The 18,783-nt window shown below is 39.2% G+C and overlaps 1 protein-coding gene across 1 annotated transcript in view; it reads right to left on the bottom strand.

Annotated features, from left to right (window-relative positions):
* The window catches only part of TXNL4B (thioredoxin like 4B), a 182,372-nt gene that overhangs the window by 76,682 nt on the left and 86,907 nt on the right, over positions 1-18,783 (bottom strand). Inside the window, exon 2 of the mRNA XM_044071597.1 lies at positions 18,620-18,771. Coding sequence (XP_043927532.1) covers positions 18,620-18,771 — 152 coding nt within the window. The remainder of the gene's footprint in view (positions 1-18,619; positions 18,772-18,783) is intronic.

Genomic DNA, 18,783 nt, shown 5'->3' with positions numbered 1-18,783 from the left:
TGCTTTTTCCAAAGCTGCAGTTTGTTTTTGTTTACTTTGTGTCCTTGGATGGCTAAAAATTGTAGTAATGCTATGGCATCTCTTCTGCATTCTTGCTGGGTGGGGGCTGCCAGCAGAATGTCGTCTACATAAAGTAAAATCTGGCTGCCTCTTGGTGGGATAAATCCCGCCAGGTTACTTGCCATTTCCAGTGCGAATATTGTTGGGCTCTCACAATATCCCTGTGGTAGTCACGTATATGTATACCTTTTTCCCTGAAATGTAAATGCAAACCAATGTTGGCTGTCAGGGTGTATCGGTATTGAGAAAAATGCATTGCTGATATCTACCACAGAAAAATACTTCTGTTGAGGTTTTAAATAATTCAATTACATGTGTGGATCTGGCACCGTTGGTGCTCTAGGTATTACTGCGTCATTTACAGCTTGTAAATCTTGGACCATATGCCATTCTCCATTTGCTTTTCTAACAGGAAATAAGGGTGTGTGACATGGTGAATCCGGAGATTCTACCAGTACTCCTTCCTTAAGTAAAGCTGCTATTATAGGTTTGATTCCTATCTCTGCATCTTTTCTTAAGGGGTATTGTCTCTTCTGTGGTCTAAATGCTGACTTTGGCGTGATAGTGACTGGTCCTGCTGTGTGAATAAGTCCTACATCTGATTTTCCTGTTGACCAGAAAGTTTCTGGTATGCCTCGTAAGGCTTTTTCTTCTTCCTCTAGTAAGAGTGCTACTCAGCTGTCCTCACTTGCCTGCAAGTGTACAGCTGGGTGTGTCTGTGTTATCCAATTCAACTTCTGCTTTTGTACTCCCTGTTCTGATAGTTCTAATTCTGTCTGTTTTTCCCACCTTGTGACTTTTTCTCCTAGGTCTGCCCACTTTACATTTTTGTTTTTAGTTAAACTGACATGTGGTAGTCGATTAGATTTATAAAGCGTTAGGAATTCCTGAGGCAATGAACAGCTAACTACAATGTTCCCTTCTGTGTCCCAGTACAAATTACACAATACTAATCTGTTAGCATGGTTTCTAAACAGTTCTTGCTCATATTCTTTATCAGGTCCTGGTGTGCTACAGTAATATAGAGTACAATGCAACAAATGCTGTTTATCAGTGTCAAGGGAGGGGGACTTACTGATGGCTACGTTCATCAGCTCTTCAGTTACTGCCCCTGGACCAGTTGTAACCAAGTCCTGGCTGTACCAATAAAATGTTTCACCCTCCAGTTGCACTACAAAAGTATCCATTTGTCGCTGTGCTTCCATACCCTGCATGGTTGGAACTACTGCTATGCCAAATATCTGCATAAGGTCTCGGCCCAAAAGGTTTACTGGGCATTTTGCAGAAACAACAATTTTGCTCTTCTGGGTCATCCCTGAAACAGGGTCAGTTATTGCTATATTATGGGAGAGTGGCTCCCGATACAGCTGTCCATTAGCTGCTTTCACTAGTATATAATCAAGTTGACTGAATTTTCTGGTAGTTTGGAAGGATTTATCAGGGTTCGTGATGCCCCTGAGTCACACAGAAATTTAACTTCCCTCCCCTCTACCAGAAGTGTAACTTCTGGTTTTCTGTCTGCTAAGTAGAGCTCTAGGCTCAATAATGCTAAATCCAAAATTTCATTTTCTTCATTATCTGTGATTTCTTGCACATCCTCTATTTCTTCTATCACGTCCTCAGCTCCCTCTATCACATTCACATTTGTCTTTCCTTGGTCATTTCTTTCTAGTGATTCCTGACTACCATATAGTCAGTCCTCACCCTCCTTATCTTCCGTGACTACCTTCTTATTTTGCTTGCAATCCCTTGCCAAATGTCCCTTCTTCCCGCATTTAAAACATTCACCCCTTTTCTTTCTCTCTTCAAACTCCTCTGATCGCTTATCAGACTGTTTGTTTCCTTGGGCATTTTTCTTGCCCTTCTTCCCGGACTGTACTACAAAGACTTCCGCTCCGTCTTCCACTGCAAATACTTGGGTTTTCTTTTTCTTTTTGCTATTAAAATGCCTTTCGGCATGTCTCGCATATTCAAGTAATGACTGTAATCTACTTGTACGGTGATCTACCATGTGTTTTGTAATAAAACTACTTATGGGTGCAATACTACCCTTCAAAAATGCATTCTTTAGTTGCTGCTCATATGGGGAATCATGTGTTTGGTCTTCAGGTACCTGCATTCCACAATGGTTATTAAAACACTCTAATAATCTGGCATAATATCTATCAACAGTTTCACCTTCTTGTTGGATGCATTGATTAATGCAAGTCCAGTCAGCCCTAGGCTTCCATTTCTCAGAGATTCGGTCTGTCAGACCTTTCACTCTGTTATCCAGTCCTGCATTACTGTGTGGGAGTGGCCTATGTTCTGCGTCACGGGGATTCCAGTTGCCACTGATCATGTGCCAATCTGGACCTACGATTTGTCTGACTACTTTCTCTACTTCCTCTCCATTTAAATGGTAACTTAACCTCATGCCCTGTAAGTCTTCTAAGAATTTTCTAAAATTAACTTTTGGATGGGGAATTCCCTCTGTGGCTTTCCGGATATCTTCCGGTGTCCACTGTCTATATACTAGGATAGTTGGGTCCTGCCTGAGGATTTGGTACTTCTATGAGTGGAAATATCTCTTCTTCACTCATAGCCCGTGAATTTCCATTAATTTGATATAACTCTATATCCCCTCTTGTTTTGCGTGTTCGAGACCTAGTCTCGACAGGATCTCTGACAAACGGTTTTGATTTTGCAGGGACAGTTGGGTATAGCGGAGGTGGATCTGCTTGTCCACTCGCTTCATATTCTGGTAAGGGAAGAGGAGGGGGTGGAGGGGCCGATGCTATTACCAAGTTATTGTCTTCTTTATCTAAAAACATTACTTTTGAATTTTTATTCTTTTGTTCCCTGTGGTTTGCTTCCTCAAGCCACCTGTGTGCCTGAGGAATGCCTAATTGTTGTTGTTTTTTTACCTGACCTTTTGCATCTGTTTTAAGCTGTTTAACAAGTTTGATAAGTGAAGGTTTGTCTAATTTGCCATCGAATTTGTATTTATTAACCCATTTTGTATAATACCCAACATTGTCGGCACGTTATAATTGCATATATTTTGCGTCTTCGGTTAACGACGGATCTCGGGATCTTTTTGTGCACTTATTTCCCATGTTGTCTTAATTTAGTTAGAAAATGTTATATAACACTTCTTATCACGTGGTACCATGATTTCTCTTTTTCACAGTTTATCTAGAATAACTGCCTACCTATCCTGTTTCCCTGATCTATGACAAGACAGCAATCTTTTTTGTCCCTGAAAAAGTCTTTCTGACAAAAACAAATACTGTAACAAGTCTTTGATCTGAAACAAAGAATAGGTAAATTCCTCCTTACCTGAGCCTCCGTGATTGATCGTCTCACTGATGGAACCGTTGACTCGTCCTCCAATCGCAGATCAGAAACAGTGGCTGGCCTCTTTTGAACGACAATTCAGTCGGAGATCTTTCAGAGCAGAAGAACCGATGTGGCCTCTTCCCCGTACGGTTTCATGCCACCAGGCCCATCTGACCTGAGCTAGAGCAAGAGTTTTCCGGCTCGAAAGACCAAACTGTCAAAGGAAGAATTAAACTTCAAAAAGATCAATACATGACATGTTCAGGTTAAGGCACTTTAATCTTGCAGCAAGGAGACAAAAACGTGCTAATACAGAGTTTGTCTAACTAAAATCAGGAAGTAAGTCCATCTTTATACATTTTCTAACAAGACAATGCCTACCAAGCTGACGTAACAGATCACAAGTTCTAATATCATTACTTCATAGCAGCTGTTTGTCCATGATTTTCTGCTTGCACTATCAATTTTATGAAAAACTTCCTAAGAAAAACAACGTGGCCTTGATGACCACCAGTTAGATACAACTTCCCACTATGTTATGTTACCATTCAAGGTACTATGGCTAATTCGAGCACAAAGCAAGTACAGATTATTCAAGCAGTCTTTGTTTGATGTATCTCTTCTTTTCTGCAGCTGTGCATGTTCTCATAACACGAACAAGGCTGATTGTTCATATTCAATCATATTATAGAAAACAGTATTATTCTATTCATTCATTTCATGACCTAGCAGATAATCACCTGCTTCTCTGTACATTTCTAAAAGGCATAACATGTATTTTGCTGTGCTAGCAGATACTAGGTAAGGGGCATCTTGCAAGTTTCAGAAAGCATACTGCAGTTTCAAAAAGCATTTTATAATTTCATACAGAATTAAGCTGTACATAAAATAGAATGAAAATGTGTTAACCCTTTTAGCTTCTAATAAGCATTAAACATATACATAAATGCATATTTTTCTGACACAGGTTAAGCTCGATAAAATTACTGTATCACTCAACAAAACAAATACAGTACCAAAATGCTAAAATTCTGGGCAACAATAAATAACATCCTACAGCCCGGAAGAACCACCACTCCTGCAACCAATATAACAGGCATAGACCTGGACATAGCCTCCAGCTTTAATAACTATTTCACCTCCTCAATACTCAAACTCTTAAACAATATCACTTCCTCCAACACCCCACAACCACCTCCGGCCCAAATCAATACCGTACCTTTCACACTTAAGCCTGTTTCTACCTCTGCTATCTGAAAACTTCTAGCCAAACTCAAACCAACCACCCTTGCAACCGATAACCTTCCTAACGAATACCTCCAAATTCCATCCACAGCTATAGCCTATCCCATTTAATTTCTAATAAATAGATTCATCACTGAACACACAATTCCACTCTTGTGGAAAAAATAACCACTATCCAAAAGCAAATTATTCTGAAACCACACAAAAGACCAGTGAAAACAGCTCTACTTTCCAAAATAAGAATTTAATAAAAACCTTTTAGTTGTCTCTCCTCTCCTAGTGCCTCGGCTGCAAGCCTTTACAGAGTAAAAAAGTGAAGCTCACTCACACAGTCCTTTTATACAGCTGCCATATCAATTAACAATTCATTACATAATAAAATCAGTTCCTAATTGTTAAGCTAACAATTAACCCATGAAATTCTGCCAATTGCACTCTTTATTCATTCCTAAAGGCTGCAAAGTTTCATATTTCATTATTAAAATTGCTTCCTTTCTTCTTAAAATCTGTTTCAATACATTTTCATCTCCATGTCTGTTGTATACTTGTTCCAAAATTGTGACTTTCATATTGTCTATTATAGCCCCCTCTTCTGAATGAAAATGTTCTGCCACTGGGCTGCTCATCTTCCTATTTTTAACATCCCTAACATGTTCTTTTATTCTCTCAGCCAGACTTCTTTTAGTTTCCCCAATATAGCCTTTGCCACAAAAGCATTTTATAAGATATATAATCCCCCTGCTAGTGCAGTTAAATGTTCCTATAGTATTAAAACTTTTCCCCTTAATATCTTCAGCTTCTCTGATTATATAAGGGCATATTGCACACTTTCCACAAGGGAAAGTTCCCTTCCTTGTTATTGCACATGCTAGCTTCTGTGTTGGTCTCTCAAACCTGCCTCTTACTAAAAAATCCTTCAAACTTCTCCCTCTCTGGAAAGAAATAGTAAGCTCAACATTCACCAAAGAAGGTACCTCCCTTCTTGTCTTGTTCCAACTATTTTTTTATCATTTCATTAAATACTTTAGAAAAAATAATATATTTTGTGACAAAAACATTTTTGAACATTCTCCCTTGTAATTTGTAACTACATACTGACTATTTTTGTCCTTGTTCCCATAATCTTGTTTTTTGCTACTTTTTCCAAATACTTTATTATAACTTAGTTTCACTTGATTTGGGTCATAACCTCTCTCCATGAATTTATTGCAAACCTTGTCACACTCTACTTCTGCTTCCCTAACATTGGTACATAGCCTTTTGACTCTTAACATTTCCCCATATGGGATAGATTTCAATGTATGTTCTGGGTGGCAGCTAGTAGCATGTACCATCCTACTCATTTGTTCGAACTTCCTATATATTTTAGCTTGAATTTTTTGCCTACTTGCCCTTCAAATTTATGTCCAAATAATTGATTTCTTCTCCCATATGGATATCATCAAATTTGATTTTATATTCATTGTTGTTCAGATATTGTATAAATACCTTAGCTTCCTCTCTATCACCCTTACAAATAAAAATCAAATTGTCGATAAAACGAAAATATTGTATTACATGACCCCTGAAAAAACTATTTCTATAGACATGTTCCAACTCAAACAGTCCCATGAACAAATTGGCATACGCTGGGGCGAAGGCTGCCCCCATTGCAGTTCCCATTTTTTGTTTATATAATGTCCCATCAAATTCAAAAATGTTGTTAACTAAACAAAAATTTAATAACTCCATTATATACTGAGTCCTTGGTGACTCTTTCAAAAAATATTGCACAGCCCTCAAACCTTGTTCATGGGTCATACTGGTATAAAGACTAACTACATCCACTGTGATGAAAAACATATCTTTTGTCCAGACTGTCTGTTTTATTTTATCCAGTAAATCATATGAATCCTTAATATATGATGTTAACTTGGTTACCTCTCCTATTAATATTTCATGCAAAAGACTAGCCACCTTATGTGTAAAGGAACCCTTTGCTGATACTATAGGGCAGCCTGGGGGATGGAAAAAGTTTTTATGCAGTTTTGGAACACAAAAAAATGTTGCTATAGTACTATTTTTTATATACAGTTTATTGTTTATGTCCCTAGCTGTAAAATAGCATAACCTTTCCCCTTTCCTTAACAATTTATATAGTTCCTCTTGTGCCTGTTTAAGAATATTTTCCTGCACTTTACCATAAACTCCTTCATTCTTCAAATGTTCTAAACACATGTTATAATAGTCCTGTGCATTCAATACAACTAACTTGCCCCCTTGTCTGATGGTTTAAACACTATATTTCTGTTCTGACTCATATCCTGTAATTTGCACCATTCTTCCTTATTCAAGTTGTAACTCCTATTTTTCTTAATAATAGGTTTTAGTTCTCGCTCCACAAAAACTGTGTCGCATTACTAAAGCGTTGTATATGTGCATTTTACTAGTTGGGCAAAATGTATTATTTGCTTTAATCTTACTAAGGTCAAACAATGTATAAGCATTGCTTTCTGTTTCAGACTCACATGTGAAATAGTTGTCCTCACTTGTTACTGAATCGCTTGAACTTTCTAAACAAACATCTTCCTTTTTGATTAAAGAAATATTCTTTTAAATACATTTTCCTTACCAGCTCTAGAATTTCTCCCTTAACTTCATAGAGTCTAGGTAACACTGTGGGTATGAATTTCAGTCCTTTCTCTAGGACATTCATTTCCACTGTGTTAAATTCATATTCAGACAGGTTAATAACATATTCATTTGTATTAGGTAACAGTACCTTATTTATTTGTCCATTTACTTTTCTTTTTATAATGTCCATCTCCCGGGTCCCTGGTCTGGTCGTAAGCCTGCCATCCTCGTTTGCGGTTGACACTGCCACCGTCAGTTCTGTTGGAGTTTCGAAAAGTATTCCGAAAGGTTCTTTCATCTTCTGCCGACTGCAGAACTGGAAACTCCTCTTCCTCCTCGACTGAAGATGCTCCACTTCCAGGGCACAGGGGAACAAGAGTTTTATGTCGAGGGAGAGTGGTGTCATCCCTCTTGAAACTGAAGTTCCGCCTCTTGTTGTGCTGGTTGGTGGTGAACAGGAAAGCCCTTTCCTGTTCATAATCGCGAATGTCCCTTTGCAGCTTGTGTGTCTTCCGCTGCAATAATTCTTTTTCATAGGATTCCAATTTCATATTAGTATCATTCAAGAATGTCTCAAGCACTTTGCTAGATGAAGTTTTAATAATTTCTTCACATAAATGTTTAGTTTCCTTCTGTAATTTATCCCTCTTTACTCTATCTCTCTCCACCAATATATTTACCCATTCAATGCTGCAGCGATGAGCAGCAGCTACCCATCTCTCTTGAAAATGGGTCTCCAGTTCTTCAGAGGGTATAAATGGTGAAGATGGATTCTTGAGTGCTCTTAAACCTCTTGGTATTATATCTAGCTCCAAATATCTCTGGAGACTATTAATATTATAAAATACAGAAGTCTCTTTAAAAATAATTCTCTCTAGCTGAGAGCACAAATCTTGCACTGCTGGCGTAGTTAATGGATCTTTCTTTTTACCTATTTTGGCAAAGGGGTTGTTGATAGCACGCTGTCTTGAATTCTCCCATCTTTTAAATGCACTTGGCATCACAACATTGGATGTATCTGCATTGTTGGTTCTCTGTCCACAAATAATACTCTCTCCTCCTTCTGTCCTTGACACACTGTTATTGCTTTCCATGTCTTCACTGCTGAAATCCATATTAATTTCTCAAAAAATTCGAGGAAAGGAGCACAGAATTTCACTGGTCATGGATAAAATAACCACTATCCAAAAGCAAATTATTCTGAAACCACACAAAAGACCAGTGAAAACAGCTCTACTTTCCAAAATAAGAATTTAATAAAAACCTTTTAGTTGTCTCTCCTCTCCTAGCGCCTCGGCTGCAAGCCTTTACAGAGTAAAAAAGTGAAGCTCATTCACACAGTCCTTTTATACAGCTGCCATATCAATTAACAATTCATTACATAATAAAATCAGTTCCTAATTGTTAAGCTAACAATTAACCCATGAAATTCTGCCAATTGCACTCTTTATTCATTCCTAAAGGCTGCAAAGTTTCATATTTCATTATTAAAATTGCTTCCTTTCTTCTTAAAATCTTTTTCAATACATTTTCATCTCCATGTCTGTAGTAAACCTCATATCATACCACTCCACAAAGGTGGCCCCTCCCTAGACCTTTCCAACTATCGACCAATTGCAATTCTCTCACCCCTCTCTAAGATCCTAGAAAGATGTATTCATCACCAGTTCCTCTCCTATCTCCTCACCAACGACCTTCTCTCCTCACTCCAACACGGATTTTGACCATCCCACAGCACCACCAATGCCCTACTCAAATTCACCAATACTATAAACTCCCACAGGACTCTTGGTAAATTTGTCTCAGCTACCTTCCTAGATTTATACAAGGCATTCGACACAGTCTCACATAATAAACTACTGTCTTGTCTCTCTGACCTCAACCTTAACAACCCCATCCTCCTCTGGTTTAAAAGCTATTTAGATAACCGCCAACGATCCGTCAAATGGCACAACTCTCTATCCCCCCACTCCCAACCTCCTTAGGTGTGCCACAAGGATCAATCCTAGGACCCCTTCTTTTTAATATCTTCACAAACCAACTCCACTCAGCTACCTCTAAAGCTGACATAGTCCAATACGCTGACGACACAACTCTCATATGCTCTGCACCCAACATCCAACTTCTCCAACAGAAAGCCCAAGAAGCCTTCTCTGAAATAGAGAACTGGCTTAACAACTCACAACTCATACTAAATCCCAAGAAAACACAACTAATGCTATTCCACTCCACTAAAACAAGCAACATTACCTTCTCTATACTCTCCGCCAGCAAAACCCAAATCACCCGCCATTGAGGCTAAACTCCTAGGAGTTATCTTTGACCAGCAACTCAAATTCACACAGCACATATCAACAACCATCACTAAAGTCCACAAAAAGCTAAGTTCCCTCCATCGCTGTAAAAGTATCTAACCACCGAATTTCGAATTGCAATAGCCAGGACACACCTCTTATCTACTCTACTTTATGCATCCCCAATTCTAACTAATCTTTAAAAAACTGACCTTAATAAACTTCCCATCTGTTACAACAAAATTGCTAAATTCACTACCAATGCCAAATCACGATCCCACCACTGCCTTTCCCTACAAGCCTTGTACTGGCTTGAATTTCCAATCCTATTAAGGTACCATCAACTCAGACTAGCTCACCTAATTCTGTATTATCCCAAGAAAACCCCCGACCTGACTGGCATGCTGAACTTCTACAATTCAAATAGACAGCTTCGGTCCTCCAACAAAGCCTTAATCAAAACCATCACATGAAAAAACAACTCCGGGGAATCACTATTTGCCCATGAAATAGCAAAAATATGGAACACCCTTCCCCCTAACCTCAGACTACAAAACTCCACACCCTCCTTCAAAAGCCTACTTAAAACATACCTCTTCACCAACCATCTGTGCAACTGTAATTGACCCCCTGAAGCCTCGTACACTTACTATTTCTACACCCCTTCTGTCCTGGACAACACAAACAACACCATCTAACTATACATATCCCATGTGTATGAGCAATAACCTATATATGAGTGTATGTATGTGTGTGTGTGTGTGTGTGTGTGTGTGTGTGTGTGTGTGTGTGTGTGTGTCTGCGTGCGCGCGCGTGTGTGTGTGTGTCTGTGTGTGTGTGTGTGTGTGTGTGTGTGTGTGTGTGTGTGTGTGTATATATATATATATATATATATATATATAATGTGTGTGTGTATGTATGTATATATGTCTATGCATATATGTGTATACTCTTACATGTATATTTGCTTGAATGTATATATGGAAACCTTAAACATTTATATACTCTTATTCAATTGTGAAATATCTTGCAATGCTCTACCAGGTTCTTATCTACTCTCATTGTATATTCTGTACACTTGTATTTTCAACCAAAAGGGGGAATATCCTCTTATTGTATACTAATGGGAGTAAAGTCTACAATCTGTATGCTACTACTCTGTAATGTCTCTTTAGTAAATTTTTCTTCCCTCTGTAAACTTATAGAGTTTTTCTCCCCAGGACTCCATTGAAAATGGACACGTTGTCCAGTCTGACTATCCTGGCAAACAAATGTTAAATAAAATAACATAAGTATCGCTTATCCATACCTAGCCAAAGCCTTTCACACAGTCCCCCACTTAGGTATTATTGAAAAACTCTCCCGGCTAGGTGTTAATCCTTATATCACTAGATGGGTAGCTAACTGGCTCACCAACAGAACACATACTGTCAAAGCTGGTGACTCCACCTCTACCAGTAGACCCATCACCAGTGGCTTACCACAAGGATCTGTACTGGGCCCTTTACTATTTGGAATCTATTTCTCAGAAGTCCAGGTGAATGTAGACAGCCTTTGACTTACCAAGTTCGCTGATGATTGTAAACTAGGGGCAATCGAGTCTCCCAATGATGTTAACTTATTACAGGAGGGGCTAACACAAACAAATGACTGGTGCCAAAGATACGGTCTAAAACTAAACACAAAAAAGTGCACTATTATCCAACTTGGCAAAGCGGAATTCCCCAATAATTACAATACTGACAGCGCCACTCTAAGTTCAAACCCAGTGGTGCGAGATCTGGGAACACAGGTCGATAGCAATCTGCACTTTGACTACCAGGTCTCCACAGCGGTAAGGAAAGCCTTCTACATTGTGCATCTCATAAGTAAAGGCATTGCATCCAGGTCTGAGGATGTTATAATGCCACTTTACTCAACCCTAATCAGACCATTAATACAATACAATGCTCCCTTCTGCATGTATCTCACCAGACACCTGCAGCAACTGGAGGGACCACAGAGGTTTCTCACTAAGAAGATACAGGGCCTCCAAACCATGACCTACGTGGACAGACTGAAAGCCCTGTCACTGTACTATATCATATAGGCTACTGAGTGGTGACTTGTGCCTGGCCTACAGGGCAGTCTCTGACCCTGACGGGAAATGCTGCACATTTGCAATTGATGTGTGACTGCAAATTCACCCCAGGGGTGGCACCCATGTCCTTCATGGACAGGGGTAGTCGGTGCTGATCTGTAAAGTATGTCCATCTAATTAAGGACAACTGGGCAACCCAGGATAAACATGGCTAGGCTTATAAAGGCTCTGGGGCCGCAAGCCTAGTAACCTCCTATGAACCTATAAAAATGAACAAGAAAATTCACACTTCATTTATTTATTTATTCTTATTGCAAGTTAGTCGTCATTACGTTTAATCAAATTCTGAGTGACACAAACAATGAAAACATTTTCATCTTACTCTTCTTATTCTTTATTACATTTTGCATTTCTTTTGCACTTTATTTTCTGTAAAACTGCATATTTTGATATAGTGTTTCTGCACCACAAACAGACTTTGTTGAGACAAGTCAGTGAGTTGGGGAAGGACAATTAACAAAGACTAATTTAGACACAATATTAAAAACTTTGAATGTAACACAGACTGTATCACCCAAAAAGTAACACAGGTGTCAGATTTCTCACAATTGAACACTGTCCTTAAAGTTCAGTATCAGAGAAAGCCACTAATGAAAATCAAAGAAAGCAAAGTAATTAAAAATGCAGATTGATGCTGACCATCAAAAGTAGGCAGTCACCATACTGTTGTAAGCAGATGAGAGAAAAAAACACAGAAAATGATCCTCTTGTTATAGGGATTTCTCTTCGTTTCCCTGATATCATTTTAGAGGGAAAAAGGTATTGACTATAAAACAAATTATTCAATTCTGCTAATGGCAGCCCCCTTTCAGGGCATTTTGGATAGAACAAATAAGAAAACAGTAATAACAGCTTACTTTGATACACAGACATAAGAAATGCAGAAAAGTTCAAGATACCCTGAAAAACATACTTTTTTTCAGTTTTGGGGTGCAGTTCTTCTTTAATAATTTAATGCTTATTTACTGTGGTAAAAACTTCTTTCTTAAATTTAACGACCCAACAAGATCCCTGCCTGTGTTCTACATGTACTACAAAGTGAACTGGCACCACACCTGTGTGCCCTGTTCAATCACAGTCTCACCTCAGGCTTTCCCCCTACAGAATGGTGCACTGCTACAGTCATCCCTCTCCATAAAGGGGGAGTGACTACAGACCCTGTGAATTATCGACCCATTAGCCTGATGAGTCTTATATATGTAAGGCTATGAAGTGCATCATCATGGGCCTAATTAACAAGGATATAGGGAATCTTCAAACTCCAGACCCCACTCAATTTGATTTTGTGAAGGGCAGATCATGCATGCTCAGCCTGGTTGACTTCTTTGAGTCAGTCACCAAAGCTGTGGATGAGGGCAAGGGAGTTCATACAGCCTACCTCGATCTGGCCAAGGCCTTTGATACCATTCCCCACTCAGGAATTATTGATAGACTCACCAAATTAGGCATCAACCCCTCTATCACTAGGTGGGTTGCAAACTGGATCACAGATAGAACCCACAGTGTGAAAGTAGCAGACTCCAAGTCAGACTGCCGACCAGTCACGAGTGGAGTCCCACAGGGATCGGTCCTGGGTCCTCTCCTGTTTGGCATCTACTTCTCAAAAGTCTAGGCCAACACAGAGGGACTCTGGATGACCAAGTTCGCTGGCGATTGCAAGCTGGGACCCATTATTAACTCCCCAAGTGATGTAGACATCCTACAGAAAGGCCTCACTGAGACCAAAGACTGGTGTCGAAACCATGGCCTTAAGCTTCATACCAAAAAATGCATCGTCATTCCCTTTGGGAAAAACTCAGTTCCCACTAATTACCACACTGATGGTAGCCCATTGAACACTGAAGGCATTATAAGAGATCTAATGAAACAGGTTGACAGCAACCTCTCCTTCGACCACCACATTGCCACTGTGGTCAGAAAGTCCTTCTATGTGGCACATCTCATTACCAAGGGTTTTGCATCTAGGAAGAAAAAGGTCATCATCTCTCTCTACTCTTCCCTTATTAGACCAATCATTGAGTATAATGCCCCATTTGGCATGTACCTCACTAAACACCTGCAACACCCTAAGTAATGCCACTGTCAGGTTATTGCTCCACAGGCCTCTTATATTCTTAGTTTTTCCTCTTTGGCTTATTGACTTTTGTTCTAACTACTTAATTAATACTAATCTGTGTACTTTATTTTGTACTTCATGAGGAAACTGCCTGTGATCCCAAATTGTGTCGAAGCTTTTGTATCAAACAAGAGAAAATAAATAACTTTAGTAAATAACTGCAAATGACATTAATAAAGGGTTAGAAAAAAAATAGAGAGAGAATTTCACAGCTATGAACTAGTTATTGATTTCAAGGTTTCTTGGGTTTAAAATTTACTTGGAGAGAAGTAAAAACAGCAGAAACGTGAAATTTAGAACAATAACTGGAAATGTTTTTCAGGCACTTTTCAGGAGGAGGAAAGAAAGGTTAAGTGATTTGCTCAGGGTCACACAATATAGTAGAAAACAGATGAACAGACCTCCATAAACATCTAGATGTGTAGCTTATTTCTCTTAAATAATGTGATACAATGTCTCATTTGCATTCCATTTTAGCACCAGCAAGAACAGCACCACATATAAAAGTACATTAAAAATCTGCATATGATTTCAGGCCACACAATGAAGAGATACATGCTCCACAAGGCATTCTGTTCCAGGTGCTGAGAAAGATCCCTACTGGTGTTGCTGATTAGCAAAACTTTCCAGGCAGACTACAAGCAGGTATGCCATTAACCAGGGGCTGCAATGACACACCAGGAAGCAGAATACAAAAATAAGAAAATTGTTTTAGTAACAGGAGAGGAGTATTCGTACATTGTAGGGTATCAGGACGACTTCAGCTAAGAACGAGGAAACACTCCAAATGAAGTGGTACAAACTAACAAAAAATAAATCCCATCCACCACAAATTCATCGCTGTCACAGACAATAGGTTTAATGACTCATCTAACTTAACTCTGATGATGCTCTAGATGGTGTTAAGGGTGAAAGCACCAAGTTATTATGTTTTTATTTGTTTTTAACTTGTTTTAATGTGTTTTTAAGTTGTATGACTCATTAAACCTATTTTCTGTGACAGGGACAAATTTGTGATGCATGCGATTTATTTTTGTTAGTTTGTACGACTTCAGCTAAACTGAATGAAGAAACAGAAGGCATTCAAGAGTTCATACTGATAAGGGATGCAGAACTACAGAAAAATATACAGCACTTTTTCAGTCAATGACAAGAGGTATCAGTACTATGGAGTTTAACAAAGAAATTATTTTGTTGGGGGAACAAATTAAAAACAAAAAAAGTATCCTTAAATATGAAAATACATTTATTTCTGTAATACTGAATGCCAGTGAACTGGACAAAGGATTTAACTATCCCAGACCATCAATGAGAAATGCTGGAATGAGAATCCTCTTAACAAGCAAGATCCACATGGCAGATTTAATCTGTTCACCTTACCTAACAGTTTGGTACACCAAGGGGTTTATTTAACATAAAGCTGAGTTTTTCCTACTAATATAAAATTCCTTTACATCACTGCTTTTGCCTCTGCTATTTAATCTGGGAGGCTGTTCCAATCATCTATCACCATCCCCATGAGAAAAAAATAATTCCTTGCTTCCTCAATAAGCTAATCACATAGTAACTTCAAATTGTGGTATTTTCTGCCTTATCTGTTTTTTGAGCCATAGCAACTACATAAAATCTGGGAATCCTTCTCAATTGTTTAATAATCCACAAAAATTCTGGGCAGGCTTAAACAAGCTCCTGCACCCAGGCCAGGCAACCACCCCCACTCCAACAACTTGCAAACAACAGTGCCCTGTAAACATTGCTAACACATTCAATAGTTTCTTCACAGAAACTATACAATCCCTGGCCACACAATTCAAACAAACAACCAGCCCACTCCACTACACATGCCAGCAGAATACTACAACTACATCAGATCATCTATTTACCTTCGATCCAGTACCCATATCCTTTATAACATCTCTTCTTAAAAAACTAAAACCCACTAAGCTAGCAGCTGACCTTCTCCCAGCTGAGTTTCTGAAAAAGCAGCTGAGGCCATTTCCTATCCCGTCTCCATAATCATAAACCGTACCTTGTCAGAAGCCTTCATCCCCTCCATATGGAAAATGTCCCACATTATTCCTCTCCATAAAGGTGGTAGCTCACTAGAGCTAACCAACTACAGACCTATAGCTATACTCTCACCCCTGGCCAAAATTATGGAAAAGTGTGTCCACAAACAACTGATGGAACACCTCACCAAAAATAAAATTCTAGCCAACTCCCAACATGGCTTCAGGCCAAATCACAGTACCACATCAGCCCTACTATCCTTTTCTAATACCATCAATAACTTCAGAAACAGTAATAAACTATCCTCTGCTCTTTTCTTAGACCTCTCCAAGGCCTTTGATATGGTGAACCACATTCAACTCCTCCATACATTAAAAAAACTATCACTCAGCAATTCCACGCTGAAATGGTTCCAATCCTACCTGTCCAATAGGCAACAGGCTGTTCTATGGCAGGACAAATTATCTACATGCCTACCTGTTACACTTGGAGTTCCCCAAGGATCTATTCTTGGCCCTCTTCTCTTCACCATCTTTGTTAATGACCTGCCCACAATCACCCCCATGCCACATGCATTCAATATGCAGATGATTCGACTATCATCAGCACTGCCTCCAACCTGGCAGACCTCACTGCTTCAACCCAAGACACCTTCAACCTAATAGAAAATGGTTCTCAAGTCGACAACTAGTTCTCAACCCCAACAAAACAAAACTACTTACTTTCTCACCCACTAACAAGACTCTTCCCCCCACCTTCTCTATTACATCCTCCAATGGAATCACTATATCACCAGAAGCTCATACAAAGCTATTAGGTGTTACCATTGATAACTCCCTTAAATTTGACACCCATTTCAATCTTACCATCAAAACCGTCAATACAAAAGCTTGGCTCTCTCTATAAAGTAAAACACTTTCTCACTCCTCACGCTAAAATTACAATTGCCAGCACACACCTACTATCAACTCTTTTCTATGCCTCCCCCCTCTTTACAAACCTAAACAAGACAACCCTTAACAAACTTGCTTCTTGTTACAATCACATAGCTAGACTTGCCACAAATTCCACCTTTAGATCGCACCACTGCACTAACTTGAAGCAACTAGGGTGGTTAGAGTTTTCCAGCCAACTCCATTTCAACCAACTCAAAATGGCTCACCAGATACTGTATCACCCAGAGAAAACACCAGCTCTGAAAAACATCATTCACCCCTATATTAACCTGCAATCTTTACGCTCCTCCAATAAGATCTTAGCTCAAACTACCAAAGCCAATAATTCTGCTGGGGATTCTCTATTCTCAAACTTTGTAGGTAAAATGTGGAACTCCCTACCGACCATGCTCACCTCAGAACCCTCACTCCTACAATTCAAAAAAAGCTTAAACCCCATCTCAATACTCTCTGGCAATGTCCCTGTTCCAAACCTGATTAACCACTATCATTTACCCTTCTCTTACCTCACTATCCTTAACCGCTTTTTAACAAGGCGCCTTTGTAACTGACCTATGTTTTTTTTTATTTGCTGCTGTTGTTTTTTTTCCCAAGATGTGATGTATCTTTATATTGTATTTAGAACTCAACTATCTTGTTCATATGTCTGTTATGTACTTGGAGCTTTTCTCCCCGGGCCTCCGCTGAAAATGGACATGTATCCAGTCGGACTCTCCCGGTTAACAAATGTAAAATAAATTTAAGGACTCCCGTCAGAATCCCCTACTCTTTCTTCTTCTAGACTACATAGCACAAGCATTTTAAATTATGATTTTTTTTCTTTTCTTTGTGCTGTTTGTCCCTGTGCTTGCTGACCATCAAATTTCCCCCAAATGGGCTGGAGTCTAATTGTTCCCCTATGAAGGGTTTCCCCAGAACACATGCAAGAGCCATCCAGAGAGCACTGAAAGTGACTTCTGCACTAGCCAGCATCCCAGCAAAGACAGTATACCACATCAACCCTAACCTGAGTGAGGGGGGAGCAACTCATGACATAGCAGGGATCACAATGCCCTCCTCAAGCTAGTGTACACTCTCATCACACACAATTAGGGCTACTGCTTATGGTACTTGTTGGTCAAACCTCCTTCCCAAGGCTATCCTTGCAATGCCAACTTTCCTTTGAGGGACTATGGCATTGCTGGCCCCACTGTGCTGCCTCCCACCAGGACAGGTAATCCCATCCTCACCAAGTCAACTCCAACACATGCTTGAGCTACAGTAAGGGCTTTATCCATCTAGGTGAGCAAAACTAGCTACAGTTATTCTAATTTTATATGGCTTTTACTATAGACAGCACATCACTTATACCGCACTCCATCTGAATTACCTTTAGAAGGTCCATATCAACACAAAGGTGAGATGAACACAATAAATATTTCCCATAGACCTGATGAATAAAATACACAAGAAAGTGGTGATTAAGATAAAATCAAGACTCTTGGAACATGAAAGAGTGAGCCTTCTTTAGATCACAGAAAAGAGCTTGTACCTCCCTTCGGCATACAGAAAGTACCTAGGACCTTCCTGTATACAATAAGCATACACTGCCCTGTAACATACATGTGCTCACATCTGAAATAGCCAATATTTGACTTAGTACATTTTTTAATTAATCATTATCCTGCATTTAGTCTGATCCCATATAGAATAAACAATTTATGCTTTAACAGCAAATCATTTTTAAATGTGCTTGGGTCTCCTCAGAAGACTAAAGGTTCTTCAGGGACATGGGCATCACCATTTCAGAGACTAAATAGAGGGAAAGCAAGATGAATATATGACTCGTGGACCCGTCCTACAAATGAGAAATATAATAACTTACCCATAATCAACTTTCATATGCTGTCCATTGAAGAAAAAAACTGTGGAAGGAATATAACTGATATCAAAGTATCTGGTATAAACAGGCACATTATCTACATCTACCAGATAGATGGCAGCCATTTTGCTCAGATCATGAGATGTCTTTGACAGCTGTTGAAACAA

Source organism: Protopterus annectens, chromosome 5.part0 (assembly GCF_019279795.1).
Source record: "Protopterus annectens isolate FY-2018-M chromosome 5.part0, PAN1.0, whole genome shotgun sequence".
Lineage (NCBI taxonomy): Eukaryota > Metazoa > Chordata > Ceratodontiformes > Protopteridae > Protopterus > Protopterus annectens.
Note: the sequence above shows the minus strand (reverse complement) of the source record. Positions and strands in the feature narration are given on the sequence as shown.